We start from the raw sequence: 22,073 nt of genomic DNA, 5'->3' as shown, positions 1-22,073 counted from the left end.
CTCTTCTAACATCTACTCTTCCTTCTTCCTGTTTAATAGAGATTCAGTTAGACCATTAAAAGAAACAGCTTGAGGATCTCTTTTAACATCTACTCTTCCTTCTTCCTGTTTAATAGAGATTCAGTTAGACCATTAAAAGAAACAGCTCGAGGATCTCTTTTAACATCTACTCTTCCTTCTTCCTGTTTAATAGAGATTCAGTTAGACCGTTAAAGAAACAGCTTGAGGATCTTTTAACATTTACTCTTCTGTTTCAGTGTAATAAAGAGAATAACAGATCTTCAAGGGAGGAGAAATCTATCCATCTCTTACACAATAATCAAATGCATGTCAAATGAGTCCTAATGTAGGCTATGTGATCCCATTAATAACCCAGACCTTATCAGAGACATTCACCCTCAAATCCCTCATTACAATCACTGTGACCTATATGAGAGGCATCACACAGACAGTCCCAAATGGCATCCTTATTCCCTTCATAGCGCCCTACCCTTGACAAGGGCCCGTAGGGAAACCCATAGGTCAAAGGTTACGCACTATGCAGGGGATAGGGTGCCATCTCTCTCTCTCTCTCTCTCTCTCTCTCTCAGCCAATCTTCTCTTTCCTCACTGATCTCACAAAGCATTCACGCACAGCGTATTGTCTAGACACCACCCGCTGCCATGTCACTAACTGGGGCACGAACTGTGTGTGTGTGTGTGTGTGTGTGTGTGCGTGTGTGTGTGTGTGTGTGCGCACGCGCAGCATGACGCTTTCACGCGGGTGTCGGGCGGCTGGCTAGATGGATGGTCATTCTCAACGTAAGAAAAATACCTCTAAAGTCATTATGGAAAGAGCGTCGCCCCTCCTCCAACTGAGTGAACAACTTCTGCTGTCGGACGGACAGACGGACAGGGACAGACAGGGACGGATGGAGAGGGACGGACGGAGAGGGACGGATGGAGAGGGACGGACAGGGATAGATGGAGAGGGACGGACGGAGAGGGACGGACGGAGAGGGACGGACGGAGAGGGACGGACGGAGAGGGACGGACGGAGAGGGACGGACGAAGAGGGACGGACGGATAGGGACGGACGGACAGGGACGGACGGACAGGGACGGACAGACAGGGACGGACAGAGAGGGGCGGACGGACAGGGATGGACGGAGAGGGACGGAGGGACGGAGAGGGACGGACGGACAGGGACAGACGGAGAGGGACGGATGGAGAGGGACGGTAGGGGCCAATACAAGGTAGCTGGCAATACAAGGTAGGGGCCAATACTAGGTAGGGGCCAATAAAAGGTTGGGGCCAATACAGGGTAGGGGAGTATACAAGGTAGGGGCCAATACAAGGTAGGGGCCAATGCAAGGTAGGGGGCAATAAAAAGTAGGGGCCAATAAAAGGTAGGGGCTAATATTTATTCAAGAGTAGGAGTCCGATAAATAAGGTAAGATGGTTTGCAGTTGCAGCAACATGAAGTATAGAGATGAGGAGTTAGCGTATGACTACATCCCAAATAGCACCCTATCCTCTATATTGTACACTAGGTTTGACCAGGGCCCATAGGGAATAGGGTGCACTACATAGGGAATAGGGTGTCACTTGGTACGCATTCTAAATGTATCCTCTGTTGTACAGTTCATGAAGCTCCATACCTCCTCCGTTCAGGGATTGGGTTTTAATAGGCATGTAGAGAGACCCTATATTCAAAGCAAAGTCTGCCCTGCTTCTAAACATGATGCTGATGAGGAGGAGGAGAAGGTGTGGCTAAAAAGAGAGGGGGACGTATTAGAGTGTCGCACCGCGCCAGTTTCACGTGAGACCATATAGGTATAGGTTTTAATAGGCATGTAGAGAGACCCTATATTCAAAGCAAAGTCTGCCCTACTTCTAAACATGATGCTGATGAGGAGGAGGAGAAGGTATGGCTAAAAAGAGAGGGGGACGTATTAGAGTGTCGCACCGCGCCAGTTTCACGTGAGACCATATTGGTATGGGTTTTAATAGGCATGTAGAGAGACCCTATATTCAAAGCAAAGTCTGCCCTACTTCTAAACATGATGCTGATGAGGAGGAGGAGAAGGTATGGCTAAAAAGAGAGGGGGACGTATTAGAGTGTTGCACCACGCCAGTTTCACGTGAGACCATATAGGTATGGGTTTTAATAGGCATGTAGAGAGACCCTATATTCAAAGCAAAGTCTGCCCTACTTCTAAACATGATGCTGATGAGGAGGAGGAGAAGGTATGGCTAAAAAGAGAGGGGGACGTATTAGAGTGTCGCACCACGCCAGTTTCACGTGAGACCATATAGGTATGGGTTTTAATAGGCATGTAGAGAGACCCTATATTCAAAGCAAAGTCTGCCCTACTTCTAAACATGATGCTGATGAGGAGGAGGAGAAGGTGTGGCTAAAAAGAGAGGGGGACGTATTAGAGTGTCGCACCGCGCCAGTTTCACGTGAGACCATATAGCAGGGGGAGACAGGTACACATGAGGAACGGAGGAGGAGGGGGGTTCGTGAGGCGCTAGTATGCTGGCAGCAAACACACACTGAGCTCTTCCACAGTGTGAAAACAGAGCAGGAAGAGTAGCCAAGGAGAAGCAGCAGGCTGCATTCTGCATCACACACACACACACACACACACCATTAACCCTGAAAGAGGTGTGTGTGTGTGTGTGTGTGTGTGTGTGTGTGTGTGTGTGTGTCAGCAGGTCTTGAGCAGACCCAGCAGGCTCCAGTAAACCAGCACAGCTGACGCGAGTACAACATCATCACTCACTGTCTCACACACACACACACACACACACACACACACACACACACACACACACACAATGTTATTTGTATATCATCTTGGTCCACTCTCTGTACATTGTCCTAATAGGAACCATTGTGTATAATGTGTAGGACTTTATTACCTAATGATATGCTACAGAGCTGAGCGACTTGTTTTATATGTGACAGAGTGGTGTGTGTGTGTGTGTGTGTGTGTGTGTGTAGTTTATTAATTCAACCATTTCATAAAAACACACAAAGTCCAGGACTTATTTCAATTGTGGTCCCCTTGAAACAAGATGGCTAGACAAGATCCAACAGAGTTAAACACAGCATGACAGAGAGATAATAAAACACAGCATGACAAGAGATAATAAAACACAGCATGACAGAGAGATAATAAAACACAGTGAGACAGAGAGATAATAAAACACAGCATGACAAGAGATAATAAAACACAGCATGACAGAGAGATAATAAAACACAGCATGACAGAGAGATAATAAAACACAGTGAGACAGAGAGATAATAAAACACAGCATGACAAGAGATAATAAAACACAGCATGGCAGAGAGATAATAAAACACAGCATGACAGAGAGATAATAAAACACAGCATGACAGAGAGATAATAAAACACAGCATGACAAGAGATAATAAAACACAGCATGACATAGAGATAATAAAACACAGCATGGCAGAGAGATAATAAAACACAGCATGACAGAGACATAATAAAACACAGCATGACAGAGAGATAATAAAACACAGCATGACAGAGAGATAATAAAACACAGCATGACAAGAGATAATAAAACACAGCATGACAGAGAGATAATGAAACACACTATGACAGAGATAATAAAACAGTGAGAAAGAGAGATAATAAAACACAGCATGACAGAGACATAATAAAACACAGCATGACAGAGAGATAATAAAACACAGCATGACAGAGAGATAATAAAACACAGCATGGCAGGGAGATAATAAAACACAGCATGACAGAGAGATAATAAAACACAGTGATACAGAGAGATAATAAAACACAGCATGACAAGAGATAATAAAACACAGCATGACAGAGAGATAATAAAACACAGCATGACAGAGACATAATAAAACACAGCATGACAGAGAGATAATAAAACACAGCATGACAGAGAGATAATAAAACACAGCATGACAAGAGATAATAAAACACAGCATGACAGAGAGATAATGAAACACACTATGACAGAGATAATAAAACAGTGAGACAGAGAGATAATAAAACACAGCATGACAGAGACATAATAAAACACAGCATGACAGAGAGATAATAAAACACAGCATGACAGAGAGATAATAAAACACAGCATGGCAGAGAGATAATAAAACACAGCATGACAGAGACATAATAAAACACAGCATGACAGAGAGATAATAAAACACAGCATGACAGAGAGATAATAAAACACAGCATGACAAGAGATAATAAAACACAGCATGACAGAGAGATAATGAAACACACTATGACAGAGCGATAATAAAACACAGCATGACAGAGAGATAATAAAACACAGCATGACAGAGAGATAATGAAACACACTATGACAGAGAGATAATAAAACACAGCATGACAGAGAGATAATGAAACACACTATGACAGAGCGATAATAAAACACAGCATGACAGAGCTATAATAAAACACAGCATGACAGAGAGATAATGAAACACACTATGACAGAGCGATAATAAAACACAGCATGACAGAGAGATAATAAAACACAGCATGACAGAGAGATAATAAAACACAGCATGGCAGAGAGATAATAAAACACAGCATGACAGAGATAATAAAACACAGCATGACAGAGAGATAATAAAACACAGCATGACAGAGAGATAATGAAACACACTATGACAGAGCTATAATAAAACACAGCATGACAGAGAGATAATAAAACACAGCATGACAGAGAGATAATGAAACACACTATGACAGAGCGATAATAAAACACAGCATGACAGAGAGATAATGAAACACACTATGACAGAGCTATAATAAAACACAGCATGACAGAGAGATAATAAAACACAGCATGACAGAGAGATAATGAAACACACTATGACAGAGCGATAATAAAACACAGCATGACAGAGAGATAATAAAACACAGCATGACAGAGAGATAATAAAACACAGCATGACAGAGAGATAATAAAACACAGCATGGCAGAGAGATAATAAAACACAGCATGACAGAGAGATAATAAAACACAGCATGGCACAGCGATAATAAAACACAGCATGACAGAGAGATAATAAAACACAGCATGACAGAGAGATAATGAAACACAGCATGACAGAGAGATAATAAAACACAGCATGGCAGAGAGATAATAAAACACAGCATGACAGAGATAATAAAACACAGCATGACAGAGAGATAATAAAACACTATGACAGAGCGATAATAAAACACAGCATGACAGAGAGATAATAAAACACAGCATGACAGAGAGATAATAAAACACAGCATGACAGAGAGATAATACAACACAGCATGACAGAGAGATAATAAAACACAGCATGACAGAGAGATAATAAAACACACTATGACAGAGTGATAATAAAACACAGCATGACAGAGAGATAAAAAACACAGCAAGACAGAGAGATAATGAAACACAGTATGACAGAGATATTAACATCCCTGTTGCATCCTCTTTAAGTACTTGTTACTTTAATTTATTATTCATATTTTTTATTTTTATTAAACTGCATTGTTGGTTAGGGGCTTGTAAGTAAGCATTTCACTGTAAGGTCTACCTACACCTGTTGTAATTGGCGCATGTGACTAATACAATTTGATATGATTTGTTAGTGGATTATCTTTGCCAAGATAATCCATCCACTTGACTGGTGTGGCATAACAAGAAGCTGATTAAACATCATGATCATTACACAGGTGCAACTTGTACTGGGGACAATAAAAAACACTCTAAGATGTTCAGTTTTGTCACACAACACTATGCCACAGATGTCTCAAGTTTTGATGGAGCGTCGCAATTGGCATGCTGACTGCAGGAATGTCCACCAGAGTTGTTGCCATTGAAGTTGATGTTAGTTTCTCTACCATAAGCCGCCTCAATGTCATTTTAGAGAATTTGTCAGTACGTCCAACTGGCCTCACAACCGCAGACCACGTGTATGGCGTCGTGTGGGCGAGCGGTTTGCTGATGTCAACGTTGTGAACAGAGTGCTCCATGGTGGTGGTGGGGTTATGTTATGCGCAGGCATAAACTACAGACAACGAACACAATTGCATTTTATCAATGGCAATTTGTATGCACAAAAAAAACATGAGAAGATACTGAGGCCCATTGTGAGGCCCATTGTGAGGCCCATTGTGAGGTCCATTGTGAGGCCCATTGTGAGGCCCATTGGGAGGCCCATTGTGAGGTCCATTGTGAGGTCCATTGGGAGGCCCATTGTGAGATCCATTGTGAGGCCCATTGTGAGGTCCCTTGTGAGGCCCATTGTGACTACAGACAACGAACACAATTGCATTTTATCAATGGCAATTTGTATGCACAAAAAAAAAACATGAGAAGATACTGAGGCCCATTGTGAGGCCCATTGTGAGGCCCATTGTGAGTTCCATTGTGAGGCCCATTGTGAGGCCCATTGGGAGGCCCATTGGGAGGCCCATTGTGAGGCCCATTGTGAGGTCCATTGTGAGGTCCATTGGGAGGCCCATTGTGAGATCCATTGTGAGGCCCATTGTGAGGTCCCTTGTGAGGCCCATTGTGAGGCCCATTGTGAGGCCCATTGTGAGGTCCATTGGGAGGTCCATTGTGAGGTCCATTGGGAGGTCCATTGGGAGGCCCATTGTGAGGTCCATTGTGAGGTCCATTGTGAGATCCTTTGTGAGGTCCATTGGGAGGCCCACTGTGAGATCCATTGGGAGGCCCATTGTGAGGCCCATTGTGAGGTCCATTGTGAGGTCCATTGTGAGGTCCATTGGGAGGCCCATTGTGAGGTCCATTGGGAGGTCCATTGGGAGGACCATTGGGAGGCCCATTGTGAGGTCCATTGTGAGGCCCATTTTTAAGGTTTCTGTGACCAACAGATGCATATCTGTATTCTCAGTCATGTGAAATCCATAGATTAGGACCTAATGAATTGGATTCAATGGACTGATTTCCGGATATGAACTGTAACTCAGTAAAATAAATGTAAATGTTGCATGTTTCCCTTACATTGTTTAGTATAATATTATTTTACATTAATTACATTATTCTTTAAGCAAATAGATGTTTACTTACATGGACCGAAACATAAATATACAACAAAGGGTATGTCCCAATTGGCCCCATATTCTCTACGTAGTGCACTATTTCCCTATGGAGCCTGGTCAAAGGAAGTGCACTATATAGGGAATAGGGTGTAATTTGGAAACACAGACGCAATTGCCAGACTAACAGTCCTGCCCACACAATGAACAAATCTCCCGTTATGGTCCAGGTACCGGAATAACCTCCCGTCAGGGTCCAGGTACCGGAATAACCTCCCCGTCAGGGGCCAGGTACCGGGCTAACTTCCAGTCAGGGGCCAGGTACCGGGCTAACCTCCCTTCAGTGTCCAAGTACCGGGCTAACCTCCCGTCAGGGTCCAGGTACCGGGCTAACCTCCCGTTAGGGTCCAGGTACCGACCTCCCGTCAGGGTCCAGGTACCGGATTAACTAATTAATTAATTCATGTTTTTTTTTAAATGTACACTACAACACTCTAACATGAATTTACAAACAAAGCATTTGTGTTTAGTAAGTCCTCCAGATCAGAGGCAGGGATGTTCTCTTGATAAGTGCGTGAATTCAACCATTTTTCTGTCAGAATGTAACAAGTACTTTTGGGTGTCAGGGAGTAAAAAGTACATTATTTCCTTTAGGATTGTAGTGAAGTAAAAGTTGTAAAAAAAAAGTAAAGACACTCCAAAAAAACTACTTAAGTAGTATTTTAAAAGTATTTTTACTTAAGTACTTTACACCACTGCTACTACATTCATTCTGAGAAAGCCTACTAACGTGAAGTGGAGAGGAAGAGAGCGAGACAGGGGAGGGAGAGAGAGAGAGAGAGAGAGAGAGAGAGAGAGGGAGGCATGGTAGGGAGAAGGAGAAAGGAATGAGAAGGAGGGAAGGATGGCATGAGGGAGGTAATTATTTAGTACATAATGTTTCTGCCACCGTCTCTAATGACCTGAAAAGATCTTTTAGGAAAGCGATTACTCACCCCGTATTAAAAGACGAGAGGGATTTACTCCAGACACCCGACAAGGACCTCATCCCGTCATACGCAGGACAAAAAGACGGAGGTATCGAGGACGAAGGTCGGGGTGCCATGTAAGGGTCAGGCAGCGGGTGGGTAATTTGCCATCGGTCCTATTAGACGACGTACAATCATTGGATAATAAATTAGACTCCGGGTGGCGCAGTGGTCAAGGGCGCTGTACTGCAGCGCCAGCTGTGCCACCAGAGACTCTGGGTTCGCGCCCAGGCTCTATCGTAACCGGCCGCGACCGGGAGGTCAGTGGGGCGACGCACAATTGCCCTAGCGTCGTCCGGGATAGGGAGGGTTTGGCCGGTAGGGATATCCTTGTCTCATCGCGCACCAGCGACTCCTGTGGTGGGCCAGGCGCAGTGCACGCTAACCAAGGTCGCCAGGTGCACTGTGTTTCCACCGGCACATTGGTGCGGCTGGCTTCCAGGTTGGATGCGCGCTGTGTTAAGAAGCAGTGCGGCTTGGTTGGGTTGTGTATCGGAGGACGCATGACTTTCAACCTTCGTCTCTCCCGAGCCCGTACGGGAGTTGTAGCGATGAGACAAGATAGAAACTACTAACAATTGGAAACCACGAAAAGGGGGTAAAAAATAATAATACTTTAAAAAAAATAATAATACTAATAAATTAGACAAACTTCAAGCACGTAAATCCTACCAACGGGACATTAAAGATCTTGTGTTTCACCGAGTCGTGGACGAACGACAACATACAGCTGGTATCACAGTATCGGCAGGATAGAACACTATGGTAAGAAAAGGGGTGGCGGTCTATGCATATTTGTAAACAACTGCTGGCGCACAATATCTAAGGAAGTCGCAAGGTTTTTCTCGCCTGAGGTAGAGTATCTCATGATAAGCTGTAGACCACACTATTCACCAAGAGAGTTTTCATCTATATTCTTCGTGGTTGTCTATTTACCACCACTGACCGAAGCTGGCACTAAGACGACACTCAATGAGCTGTATACGGCCATAAGCAAACAGGAAAACACTCAAACAAAGGCGGCGCTCCTAGTGGCCGGAAACTTTAATGCAGGGAAACTCAAATCCGTTTTACCAAATTTCTACCAACATGTTAAATGTGCAACCAGAGGGGGAAAAAACTAGACCACCTTTACTCCACACACAGAGACACATACAAAGCTCACACTCGCCCTCCATTTGGCAAATCTGACCATAATTATATCCTGCTGATTCCTGCTTACAAGCAAAAACTAAAGCAGGAAGCACCAGTGACTCGGTCTATAAAAAAGTGGTCAGATGAAGCAGATGCTAAACTACAGGACTGTTTTGCTATCACAGACTGGAATATGTTCCGGGATTCTTCCGATGGCATTGAGAAGTACACCACATCAGGCACTGGCTTCATCAATATGTGCATCGAGGACGTTGTCCCCACAGTGACTGTACGTACATACCCAAAACAGAAGCCATGGATTACAGGCAACATCCGCACTGAGCTAAAGGGTAGAGCTGCCGCTATCAAGGTGCGGGACTCTAACCCGGAAGCTTATAAGAAATCCCGCTATGCCAATCGACGAACCATCAAACAGGCAAAGCGTCAATACAGGGCTAAGATTGAATCATACTACACCGGCTCTGACGCTCGTCGGATGTGGCAGGGCCTGCAAACCATTGCAGACTACAAAGGGAAGCACAACCGAGAGCTGCCCAGTGACACGAGCCTACCAGACAAGCAAAATTACTTCTATGCTCGGTTCGAGGCAAGTAACACTGAAAAATGCATGAGAGCATCAACCGTTCCGGACGACTGCGTGATCACGCTCTCCGCAGCCGATGTGAGTAAGACCTTTAAACAGGTCAACATTCACAAGGCTGCAGGGCCAGACGGATTACCAGGACGTGTACTCCGAGCATGCGCTGACCAACTGTCAAGTGTCTTCACTGACATTTTCAACCTCCCTGTCTGAGTCTGTAATACCAACATGTTTTTTAGCAGACCACATAGTCCCCGTGCAAAAGAATACTAAGGTAACCTGCCTAAATGACTACCGACCTGTAGCACTCACGTCTGTAGCCATGAGGTGCTTTGAAAGGCTGGTCATGGCTCACATCAACACCATTATCCCAGAAACCCTAGACCCACACCAATTTGCATACCGCCCAAACAGATCCACAGATAACGCCATCTCTATTGCCCTCCACACTTCCCTTTCCCATCTGGACAAAAGGAACACCTATGTGAGAATGCTGTTCATTGACTACAGCTCAGCATTCAACACCATAGTGCCCTCAAAGCTCATCGATAAGCTAAGGACCCTGTGACTAAACACCTCCCTCTGCAACTGGATCCTGGACTTCCTGACGGGCCGCCCCCAGGTGGTAACGGTAGGTAACAACACTTCCACCATGCTGATCCTCAACACTGGGGCCCCTCAGAGGTGCGTGCTTAGTCCCCTCCTGTACTACCTTTTCACTCATGACTGCATGGTCATGCACGACTTCAACAATATCATTAAGTTTGCTGACGATACAACAGCGGTAGGCCTGATCACCGATGAGACAACCTATAGGGAGGAGGTCAGAGACCTGGTCGTGTGGTGCCAGGACAACAACCTGTCCCTCAACGTGATCAAGACAAAGGAGATGATTGTGGACTACAAGAAAATATGTACCGACCACGCCCACATTCTCATCGACGGGGCTTCAGTTGAGAGCTTCAAGTTTCTTGGTGACCACATCACCAAACAACTATCATGGTCAAAACACACCAAGACAGTCGTGAAGAGGGCACGACAACACATATTCCCCCTCAGGAGACTGAAAATATTTGGCATGTGTCCTCAGATCCTCAAAAGGTTCTACAGCTGCAACATCGAGAGCATGGTTGCATCACTGCCTGGTACGGCAACTGCTCAGCCTCCAACCGTAAGGCACTACAGAGGGTAGTGTATACGGCCCAGTACATTACCAAGCTTCCTGCCATCCAGGACCTCTATACAGGCGGTGCAAGAGGAAGGCCCTAAAAATTGTCAAAGACTGTTTGTTCTCTCTGCTACCGCACGGTGCACCCGCACATTGACTCTGTACCAGTACCCCCTGTATGTAGCCTCCACATTGACTCTGTTCCGGTACCCCCTGTATATAGCCTCCACATTGACTCTGTACCGGTACCCCCTATATATAGCCTCCACATTGACTTTGTACTGTTACCCCCTGTATATAGCTTCCACATTGACTCTGTACCGGTACCCCTTGTATATAGCCTCCACATTGACTCTGTACCGGTACCCCCTGTATATAGCCTCCACATTGACTCTGTACCGGTACCCCCTGTATCTAGCCTCCACATTGACTCTGTACCGTAACACCCTGTATATAGCCTCCACATTGACTCTGTACCGGTACCCCCTGTATATAGCCTCCACATTGACTCTGTACCGGTACCCCCTGTATATAGCCTCCACATTGACTCTGTACCGGTACCCCCTGTATATAGCCTCCACATTGACTCTGTACCAGTACCCCCTGTATATAGCCTCCACATTGACTCTGTTCCGGTACCCCCTGTATATAGCCTCCACATTGACTCTGTACCGGTACCCCCTGTATATAGCCTCCACATTGACTTTGTACTGGTACCCCCTGTATATAGCCTCCACATTGACTCTGTACCGGTACCCCCTGTATATAGCCTCCACATTGACTCTGTACCGGTACCCCTTGTATATAGCCTCCACATTGACTCTGTACCGGTACCCCCTGTATATAGCCTCCACATTGACTCTGTACCGTAACACCCTGTATATAGCCTCCACATTGACTCTGTACCGGTACCCCCTGTATATAGCCTCCACATTGACTCTGTACCGGTACCCCCTGTATATAGCCTCCACATTGACTCTGTACCGGTACCCCCTGTATATAGCCTCCACATTGACTCTGTACTTGTACCACCTGTATATAGCCTCCACATTGACTCTGTACTTGTACCCCCTGTATATAGCCTCCACATTGACTCTGTACTTGTACCACCTGTATATAGCCTCGACATTGACTCTGTACCGGTACCCCTGTATATAGCCTCCACATTGACTCTGTACTGGTACCCCCTGTATATAGCCTCCACATTGACTCTGTACCGGTACCCCCTGCATATAGCCTCCACATTGACTCTGTACCGGTACCCCCTGTATATAGCCTCCACATTGACTCTGTACTGGTACCCCCTGTATATAGCCTCCACATTGACTCTGTACTGGTACCCCCTGTATATAGCCTCCACATTGACTCTGTACTGGTACCCCCTGTATATAGCCTCCACATTGACTCTGTACTGGTACCCCCTGTATATAGCCTCCACATTTCACTGTAAGGTCTACTACACCTGTTGTATTCAGCATTTCAATGTGAGGTCTACTACACCTGTTGTATTCAGCATTTCACTGTAAGGTCTACTACACCTGTTGTATTCAGCATTTCACTGTGATATCTACTACACCTGTTGTATTCAGCATTTCACTGTAAGGTCTACTACACCTGTTGTATTCAGCATTTCACTGTGAGGTCTACTACACCTGTTGTATTCAGCATTTCACTGTAGGGTCTACTACACCTGTTGTATTCAGCATTTCACTGTAAGGTCTACTACACCTGTTGTATTCAGCATTTCACTGTAAGGTCTACTACACCTGTTGTATTCAGCATTTCACTGTGATATCTACTACACCTGTTGTATTCAGCATTTCACTGTAAGGTCTACTACACCTGTTGTATTCAGCATTTCACTGTAAGGTCTACTACACCTGTTGTATTCAGCATTTCACTGTGAGATCTACTACACCTGTTGTATTCAGCATTTCACTGTAAGGTCTACTACACCTGTTGTATTCAGCATTTCACTGTAAGGTCTACTACACCTGTTGTATTCAGCATTTCACTGTAAGGTCTACTACACCTGTTGTATTCAGCATTTCACTGTAAGGTCTACTACACCTGTTCTATTCAGCATTTCACTGTAAGGACTACCTACACCTGTTGTATTCAGCATTTCACTGTAAGGTCTACTACACCTGTTGTATTCAGCATTTCACTGTAAGGTCTACTACACCTGTTGTATTCAGCATTTCACTGTGAGGTCTACTACACCTGTTGTATTCAGCATTTCACTGTAAGGTCTACTACACCTGTTGTATTCAGCATTTCACTGTAAGGTCTACTACACCTGTTGTATTCAGCATTTCACTGTAAGGTCTACTACACCTGTTGTATTCAGCATTTCACTGTAAGGTCTACTACACCTGTTGTATTCAGCATTTCACTGTAAGGTCTACTACACCTGTTGTATTCAGCATTTCACTGTAAGGTCTACTACACCTGTTGTATTCAGTATTTCACTGTGAGGTCTACTACACCTGTTGTATTCAGCATTTCACTGTAAGGTCTACTACACCTGTTGTATTCAGCATTTCACTGTAAGGTCTACTACACCTGTTGTATTCAGCATTTCACTGTAAGGTCTACTACACCTGTTGTATTCAGCATTTCACTGTAAGGTCTACTACACCTGTTGTATTCAGCATTTCACTGTGAGGTCTACTATTCAGCATTTCACTGTAAGGTCTACTACACCTGTTGTATTCAGCATTTCACTGTAAGGTCTACTACACCTGTTGTATTCAGCATTTCACTGTAAGGTCTACTACACCTGTTGTATTCAGCATTTCACTGTAAGGTCTACTACACCTGTTGTATTCAGCATTTCACTGTAAGGTCTACTACACCTGTTGTATTCAGCATTTCACTGTAAGGTCTACTACACCTGTTGTATTCAGTATTTCACTGTAAGGTCTACTACACCTGTTGTATTCAGCATTTCACTGTAAGGTCTACTACACCTGTTGTATTCAGCATTTCACCATGAGGTCTACTACACCTGTTGTATTCAGCATTTCACTGTAAGGTCTACTACACCTGTTGTATTCAGCATTTCACTGTAAGGTCTACTACACCTGTTGTATTCAGCATTTCACTGTAAGGTCTACTACACCTGTTGTATTCAGCATTTCACTGTAAGGTCTACTACACCTGTTGTATTCAGCATTTCACTGTAAGGTCTACTACACCTGTTGTATTCAGCATTTCACTGTGAGGTCTACTACACCTGTTGTATTCAGCATTTCACTGTAAGGTCTACTACACCTGTTGTATTCAGCATTTCACTGTAAGGTCTACTACACCTGTTGTATTCAGCATTTCACTGTAAGGTCTACTACACCTGTTGTATTCAGCATTTCACTGTAAGGTCTACTACACCTGTTGTATTCAGCATTTCACTGTAAGATCTACTACACCTGTTGTATTCAGCATTTCACTGTGAGGTCTACTAAGCCTGTTGTATTCAGCATTTCACTGTAAGGTCTACTACACCTGTTGTATTCAGCATTTCACTGTAAGGTCTACTACACCTGTTGTATTCAGCATTTCACTGTAAGGTCTACTACACCTGTTGTATTCAGCACATTTCACTGTGAGGTCTACTACACCTGTTGTATTCAGCATTTCACTGTAAGGTCTACTACACCTGTTGTATTCAGCATTTCACTGTGAGGTCTACTACACCTGTTGTATTCAGCATTTCACTGTGAGGTCTACTACACCTGTTGTTTTCAGCATTTCACTGTGAGGTCTACTACACCTGTTGTATTCAGCATTTCACTGTGAGGTCTACTACACCTGTTGTATTCAGCATTTCACTGTGAGGTCTACTACACCTGTTGTATTCAGCATTTCACTGTAAGGTCTACTACACCTGTTGTATTCAGCATTTCACTGTGAGGTCTACTACACCTGTTGTATTCAGCATTTCACTGTGAGGTCTACTACACCTGTTGTATTCAGCATTTCACTGTAAGGTCTACTACACCTGTTGTATTCAGCATTTCACTGTGAGGTCTACTACACCTGTTGTATTCAGCATTTCACTGTAAGGTCTACTACACCTGTTGTATTCAGCATTTCACTGTAAGGTCTACTACACCTGTTGTATTCAGCATTTCACTGTAAGGTCTACTACACCTGTTGTATTCAGCATTTCACTGTAAGGTCTACTACACCTGTTGTATTCAGCATTTCACTGTAAGGTCTACTACACCTGTTGTATTCAGCATTTCACTGTAAGGTCTACTACACCTGTTGTATTCAGTATTTCACTGTGAGGTCTACTACACCTGTTGTATTCAGCATTTCACTGTAAGGTCTACTACACCTGTTGTATTCAGCATTTCACTGTAAGGTCTACTACACCTGTTGTATTCAGCATTTCACTGTAAGGTCTACTACACCTGTTGTATTCAGCATTTCACTGTAAGGTCTACTACACCTGTTGTATTCAGCATTTCACTGTGAGGTCTACTATTCAGCATTTCACTGTAAGGTCTACTACACCTGTTGTATTCAGCATTTCACTGTAAGGTCTACTACACCTGTTGTATTCAGCATTTCACTGTAAGGTCTACTACACCTGTTGTATTCAGCATTTCACTGTAAGGTCTACTACACCTGTTGTATTCAGCATTTCACTGTAAGGTCTACTACACCTGTTGTATTCAGCATTTCACTGTAAGGTCTACTACACCTGTTGTATTCAGTATTTCACTGTAAGGTCTACTACACCTGTTGTATTCAGCATTTCACTGTAAGGTCTACTACACCTGTTGTATTCAGCATTTCACCATGAGGTCTACTACACCTGTTGTATTCAGCATTTCACTGTAAGGTCTACTACACCTGTTGTATTCAGCATTTCACTGTAAGGTCTACTACACCTGTTGTATTCAGCATTTCACTGTAAGGTCTACTACACCTGTTGTATTCAGCATTTCACTGTAAGGTCTACTACACCTGTTGTATTCAGCATTTCACTGTAAGGTCTACTACACCTGTTGTATTCAGCATTTCACTGTGAGGTCTACTACACCTGTTGTATTCAGCATTTCACTGTAAGGTCTACTACACCTGTTGTATTCAGCATTTCACTGTAAGGTCTACTACACCTGTTGTATTCAGCATTTCACTGTAAGGTCTACTACACCTGTTGTATTCAGCATTTCACTGTAAGGTCTACTACACCTGTTGTATTCAGCATTTCACTGTAAGATCTACTACACCTGTTGTATTCAGCATTTCACTGTGAGGTCTACTAAGCCTGTTGTATTCAGCATTTCACTGTAAGGTCTACTACACCTGTTGTATTCAGCATTTCACTGTAAGGTCTACTACACCTGTTGTATTCAGCATTTCACTGTAAGGTCTACTACACCTGTTGTATTCAGCACATTTCACTGTGAGGTCTACTACACCTGTTGTATTCAGCATTTCACTGTAAGGTCTACTACACCTGTTGTATTCAGCATTTCACTGTGAGGTCTACTACACCTGTTGTATTCAGCATTTCACTGTGAGGTCTACTACACCTGTTGTTTTCAGCATTTCACTGTGAGGTCTACTACACCTGTTGTATTCAGCATTTCACTGTGAGGTCTACTACACCTGTTGTATTCAGCATTTCACTGTGAGGTCTACTACACCTGTTGTATTCAGCATTTCACTGTGAGGTCTACTACACCTGTTGTATTCAGCATTTCACTGTGAGGTCTACTACACCTGTTGTATTCAGCATTTCACTGTGAGGTCTACTACACCTGTTGTATTCAGCATTTCACTGTAAGGTCTACTACACCTGTTGTATTCGACACATGTGACTAATGGCATTTGATTTGAATTGACAGATGGGTAAAGCCGATGTAGAAAAGCGCTTTATAAAACACATTTGATGTGCGATGGTAGGCAGGTCGTGTCCTATTACTCAGCATTACATAACCAGGGGCCTGTGAGTCACCAAACAACCATCACGAGTCAGCCAACTTTGCCGTCTGACTCAGAGACTCTATAGACTACTATATTCAGCCAGTCACCGCCCACTTTGTATAACCTAAAATTACACACACACACACACACGCACAGACAAGGTTTCAATTGACTGATAACAGTGGAGGGCCTAGAGAAAAACTAAAGCTCTACGGAAACTATGGTAACTACTAAGAATCCCTATAAACTATGGGAGCGCGTAGCTGAGAGACTGTAGCCTTGAGTGAAGACCAAGATGTAGATATATAGATATATAACACCATTGTCAAAGTCAGAAACATAATTACTCCTCCTCTTCCAACCTCAATATGTTATTTAACCCCTACGGTCGATGTCCGCAGTAATAATAAATAATTTTAAAAAGTCTGTTTAAGCTAAATATATATTTATTTAGCCTTGAACACGTCTCGATCCTGATCTTTAATTACCTGTTACTTTTATCTCTTATTCTTATACATATGTCGTTTAAACTGTATTGTTGGTTTAGGGCTCGTAAGTTTAAGCATTTCATTGGCTCGTAAGTAAGCATTTCATTGGCTCGTAAGTAAGCATTTCATTGGCTCGTAAGTTTAAGCATTTCATTGGCTCGTAAGTAAGCATTTCATTGGCTCGTAAGTTTAAGCATTTCATTGGCTCGTAAGTTTAAGCATTTCATTGGCTCGTAAGTTTAAGCATTTCATTGGCTCGTAAGTTTAAGCATTTCATTGGCTCGTAAGTTTAAGCATTTCATTGGCTCGTAAGTTTAAGCATTTCATTGGCTCGTAAGTTTAAGCATTTCATTGGCTCGTAAGTTTAAGCATTTCATTGGCTCGTAAGTTTAAGCATTTCATTGGCTCGTAAGTTTAAGCATTTCATTGGCTCGTAAGTAAGCATTTCATTGGCTCGTAAGTAAGCATTTCATTGGCTCGTAAGTTTAAGCATTTCATTGGCTCGTAAGTTTAAGCATTTCATTGGCTCGTAAGTAAGCATTTCATTGGCTCGTAAGTTTAAGCATTTCATTGGCTCGTAAGTTTAAGCATTTCATTGGCTCGTAAGTTTAAGCATTTCATTGGCTCGTAAGTTTAAGCATTTCATTGGCTCGTAAGTTTAAGCATTTCATTGGCTCGTAAGTTTAAGCATTTCATTGGCTCGTAAGTTTAAGCATTTCATTGGCTCGTAAGTTTAAGCATTTCATTGGCTCGTAAGTTTAAGCATTTCATTGGCTCGTAAGTAAGCATTTCATTGGCTCGTAAGTAAGCATTTCATTGGCTCGTAAGTTTAAGCATTTCATTGGCTCGTAAGTAAGCATTTAATTGTGAGGTCTACAGCTGTTGTATTCAGCGCATGTGACTAATACATATTTGATGTCTCACTTCCACATCTGCGGTGAACGCTGACAGAGCTAGACTGTGTTTGTCAGACCCCGAGACGTCCCGAACATCGGTCCTCTCACAAAATCGTCTGTAGCGTCCGCACGGTTTGGCCTACAAAACTATTGTGCCCCTCTATGGAAAGATGAGACTCTCACGAACAAGATGGTCTTCTCCGTTTTGCTCTACCATCCACACAAGTGTCTTGGGTCTCGTCTGAATTCGGTACAGACGAGCTGCCAACTTCAGTCTGTAGCGTCCAAACAGTTTGGGCTTCACAGTAATATGACCCCTCTGTGAAAAAGTGACAATCTCCACAACAATGTTCCCTGTAAGCTACGGAGAAAAGCATGAGATCAAACTTCACTCAACTTGGACTGATGGCAAGTAGGTGCACCTGATTCAGCTGCCCTGCGTGCCGGGTAGGCCAACTGTTGCAATTTTCAACCATTTGATGTGTCTGTGTATTGTGTATTGTAGTGTAGTGTAGTGTATTGTAGTGTAGTGTAGTGCAGTGCTGTACCAGTGTAGTGTAGTGTAGTGCAGTGTTGTACCAGTGTATTGTAGTGTAGTGCAGTGTTGTACCAGTGTAGTGTAGTGCAGTGTTGTACCAGTGTAGTGTAGTGTAGTGCAGTGTTGTACCAGTGTATTGTAGTGTAGTGCAGTGTTGTACCAGTGTAGTGTAGTGTAGTGCAGTGTTGTACCAGTGTAGTGTAGTGTAGTGCAGTGTTGTACCAGTGTATTGTAGTGTAGTGCAGTGTTGTACCAGTGTAGTGTAGTGTAGTGCAGTGTTGTACCAGTGTATTGTAGTGTATTGCAGTGTTGTACCAGTGTAGTGTAGTGTAGTGCAGTGTTGTACCAGTGTATTGTAGTGTAGTGCAGTGTTGTACCAGTGTATTGTAGTGTAGTGCAGTGTTGTACCAGTGTAGTGTAGTGTAGTGTATTGCAGTGTTGTACCAGTGTATTGTAGTGTAGTGCAGTGTTGTACCAGTGTATTGTAGTGTAGTGCAGTGTATTGTACCAGTGTATTGTAGTGCAGTGTATTGTAGTGCAGTGTATTGTATTGTAGTGTTGTACCAGTGTATTGTACCAGTGTATTGTAGTGCAGTGTATTGTAGTGCAGTGCAGTGTATTGTAGTGTAGTGCAGTGTTGTACCAGTGTAGTGTAGTGTAGTGTATTGCAGTGTTGTACCAGTGTATTGTAGTGTAGTGCAGTGTTGTACCAGTGTATTGTAGTGTAGTGCAGTGTTGTACCAGTGTATTGTAGTGTAGTGCAGTGTTGTACCAGTGTAGTGTAGTGTAGTGCAGTGTTGTACCAGTGTATTGTAGTGTAGTGCAGTGTTGTACCAGTGTATTGTAGTGTAGTGCAGTGTTGTACCAGTGTAGTGTAGTGTAGTGTATTGCAGTGTTGTACCAGTGTATTGTAGTGTAGTGCAGTGTTGTACCAGTGTAGTGTAGTGTAGTGCAGTGTTGTACCAGTGTATTGTAGTGTAGTGCAGTGTTGTACCAGTGTATTGTAGTGTAGTGCAGTGTTGTACCAGTGTAGTGTAGTGTAGTGCAGTGTTGTACCAGTGTATTGTAGTGTAGTGCAGTGTTGTACCAGTGTATTGTAGTGTAGTGCAGTGTTGTACCAGTGTAGTGTAGTGTAGTGTATTGCAGTGTTGTACCAGTGTATTGTAGTGTAGTGCAGTGTTGTACCAGTGTAGTGTAGTGTAGTGCAGTGTTGTACCAGTGTAGTGTAGTGTAGTGCAGTGTTGTACCAGTGTATTGTAGTGCAGTGTATTGTAGTGCAGTGCAGTGTATTGTAGTGTATTGCAGTGTTGTACCAGTGTAGTGTAGTGTAGTGCAGTGTTGTACCAGTGTAGTGTAGTGTAGTGCAGTGTTGTACCAGTGTAGTGTAGTGTAGTGCAGTGTTGTACCTTGCTCCTTGATCTGTCGTATCTGTTTAACAGTCTCCTTCAGGATAGCACATTTGTCAGGTTTGACGTTGAAGTTATCAATGTCGTTGAAGTTGGCGAAGATCAGCTCAGCCAGCTCCTCGATGTACTTGTTCTCATGCTCGCGGTTTCTCTTCTCGTTGCTTCGTTTGAGGCTGAGGAGACAAGGGGGGTAAAGAGAAGGCCAGTGAGAGACATGTTCCATGATATAATATAACAGAATGTGTTCCATGATATAATATAACAGAATGTGTTCTATGATATAATATAACCAGTTGATATTAATGTGTTCCATGATGTAATATAACAGAATGTGTTCCATGATGTAATATAACAGAATGTGTTCCATGATGTAATATAACAGAATGTGTTCCATGATGTAATATAACAGAATGTGTTCCATGATGTAATATAACAGAATGTGTTCCATGATGTAATATAACAGAATGTGTTCCATGATGTAATATAACAGAATGTGTTCCATGATGTAATATAACAGAATGTGTTCCATGATGTAATATAACAGAATGTGTTCCATGATGTAATATAACAGATTGTGTTCCATTATATAATATAACAGATTGTGATCCATGATGTAATATAACAGAATGTGTTCCATTATATAATATAACAGAATGTGTTCCATGATGTAATATAACAGAATGTGTTCCATGATGTAATATAACAGAATGTGTTCCATGATGTAATATAACAGAATGTGTTCCATGATGTAATATAACAGAATGTGTTCCATGATGTAATATAACAGAATGTGTTCCATGATGTAATATAACAGAATGTGTTCCATGATGTAATATAACAGAATGTGTTCCATGATGTAATATAACAGATTGTGTTCCATGATGTAATATAACAGAATGTGTTCCATGATGTAATATAACAGAATGTGTTCCATGATGTAATATAACAGAATGTGTTCCATGATGTAATATAACAGAATGTGTTCCATGATGTAATATAACAGAATGTGTTCCATGATGTAATATAACAGAATGTGTTCCATGATGTAATATAACAGAATGTGTTCCATGATGTAATATAACAGAATGTGTTCCATGATGTAATATAACAGAATGTGTTCCATGATGTAATATAACAGATTGTGTTCCATTATATAATATAACAGATTGTGATCCATGATGTAATATAACAGAATGTGTTCCATGATGTAATATAACAGAATGTGTTCCATGATGTAATATAACAGAATGTGTTCCATGATGTAATATAACAGATTGTGTTCCATTATATAATATAACAGATTGTGATCCATGATGTAATATAACAGAATGTGTTCCATGATGTAATATAACAGAATGTGTTCCATGATGTAATATAACAGAATGTGTTCAATGATGTAATATAACAGATTGTGTTCCATGATATAATACCACTGCTCAATTGAGGAAATGTCCACACTACCACGCAGGGCTGCACGATATGGGCACATAATATAGGACTTATTTTTAACCAAATGTTGCAATTGTGATTAGACTTTTAAATTAGAGCAAAACTGTTGGAATCATGGAAATATAATGACTATTCTAATTCTATAGTTAGAATATAATAGTGGGGAACTTTGAATACAGTGTTTGAGAATACAATTAATTAAAATGCCAGGGGAGGAGTTATTGTGACAGGGTAGGAACTAAAGTGTTGATAAGGGTTTCCTAGGGGACCCTATAAGCTTTGGCTACATTGCAAGTTTTCTCTTAGCTACCTCATATATTCTTGCTTTGTATTTTTCCTCTTTGAATTAGAAGATACTGTTGCACAACCAACATGC

The 22,073-nt window shown here is 42.5% G+C and overlaps 1 protein-coding gene across 1 annotated transcript in view; it reads right to left on the bottom strand.

The window, feature by feature from the left end:
* Positions 1-22,073, bottom strand: part of LOC110536532 (nuclear receptor coactivator 2) — a 216,400-nt gene that overhangs the window by 95,898 nt on the left and 98,429 nt on the right. The window contains exon 3 of the mRNA XM_090189179.1: positions 20,249-20,421. Within this exon, the coding sequence (XP_090045305.1) occupies positions 20,249-20,421 (173 nt within the window). The remainder of the gene's footprint in view (positions 1-20,248; positions 20,422-22,073) is intronic.

Source organism: Oncorhynchus mykiss, chromosome 11 (genome assembly GCF_057628025.1).
Source record: "Oncorhynchus mykiss isolate SJ-2025 chromosome 11, ASM5762802v1, whole genome shotgun sequence".
Lineage (NCBI taxonomy): Eukaryota > Metazoa > Chordata > Actinopteri > Salmoniformes > Salmonidae > Oncorhynchus > Oncorhynchus mykiss.
Note: the sequence above shows the minus strand (reverse complement) of the source record. Positions and strands in the feature narration are given on the sequence as shown.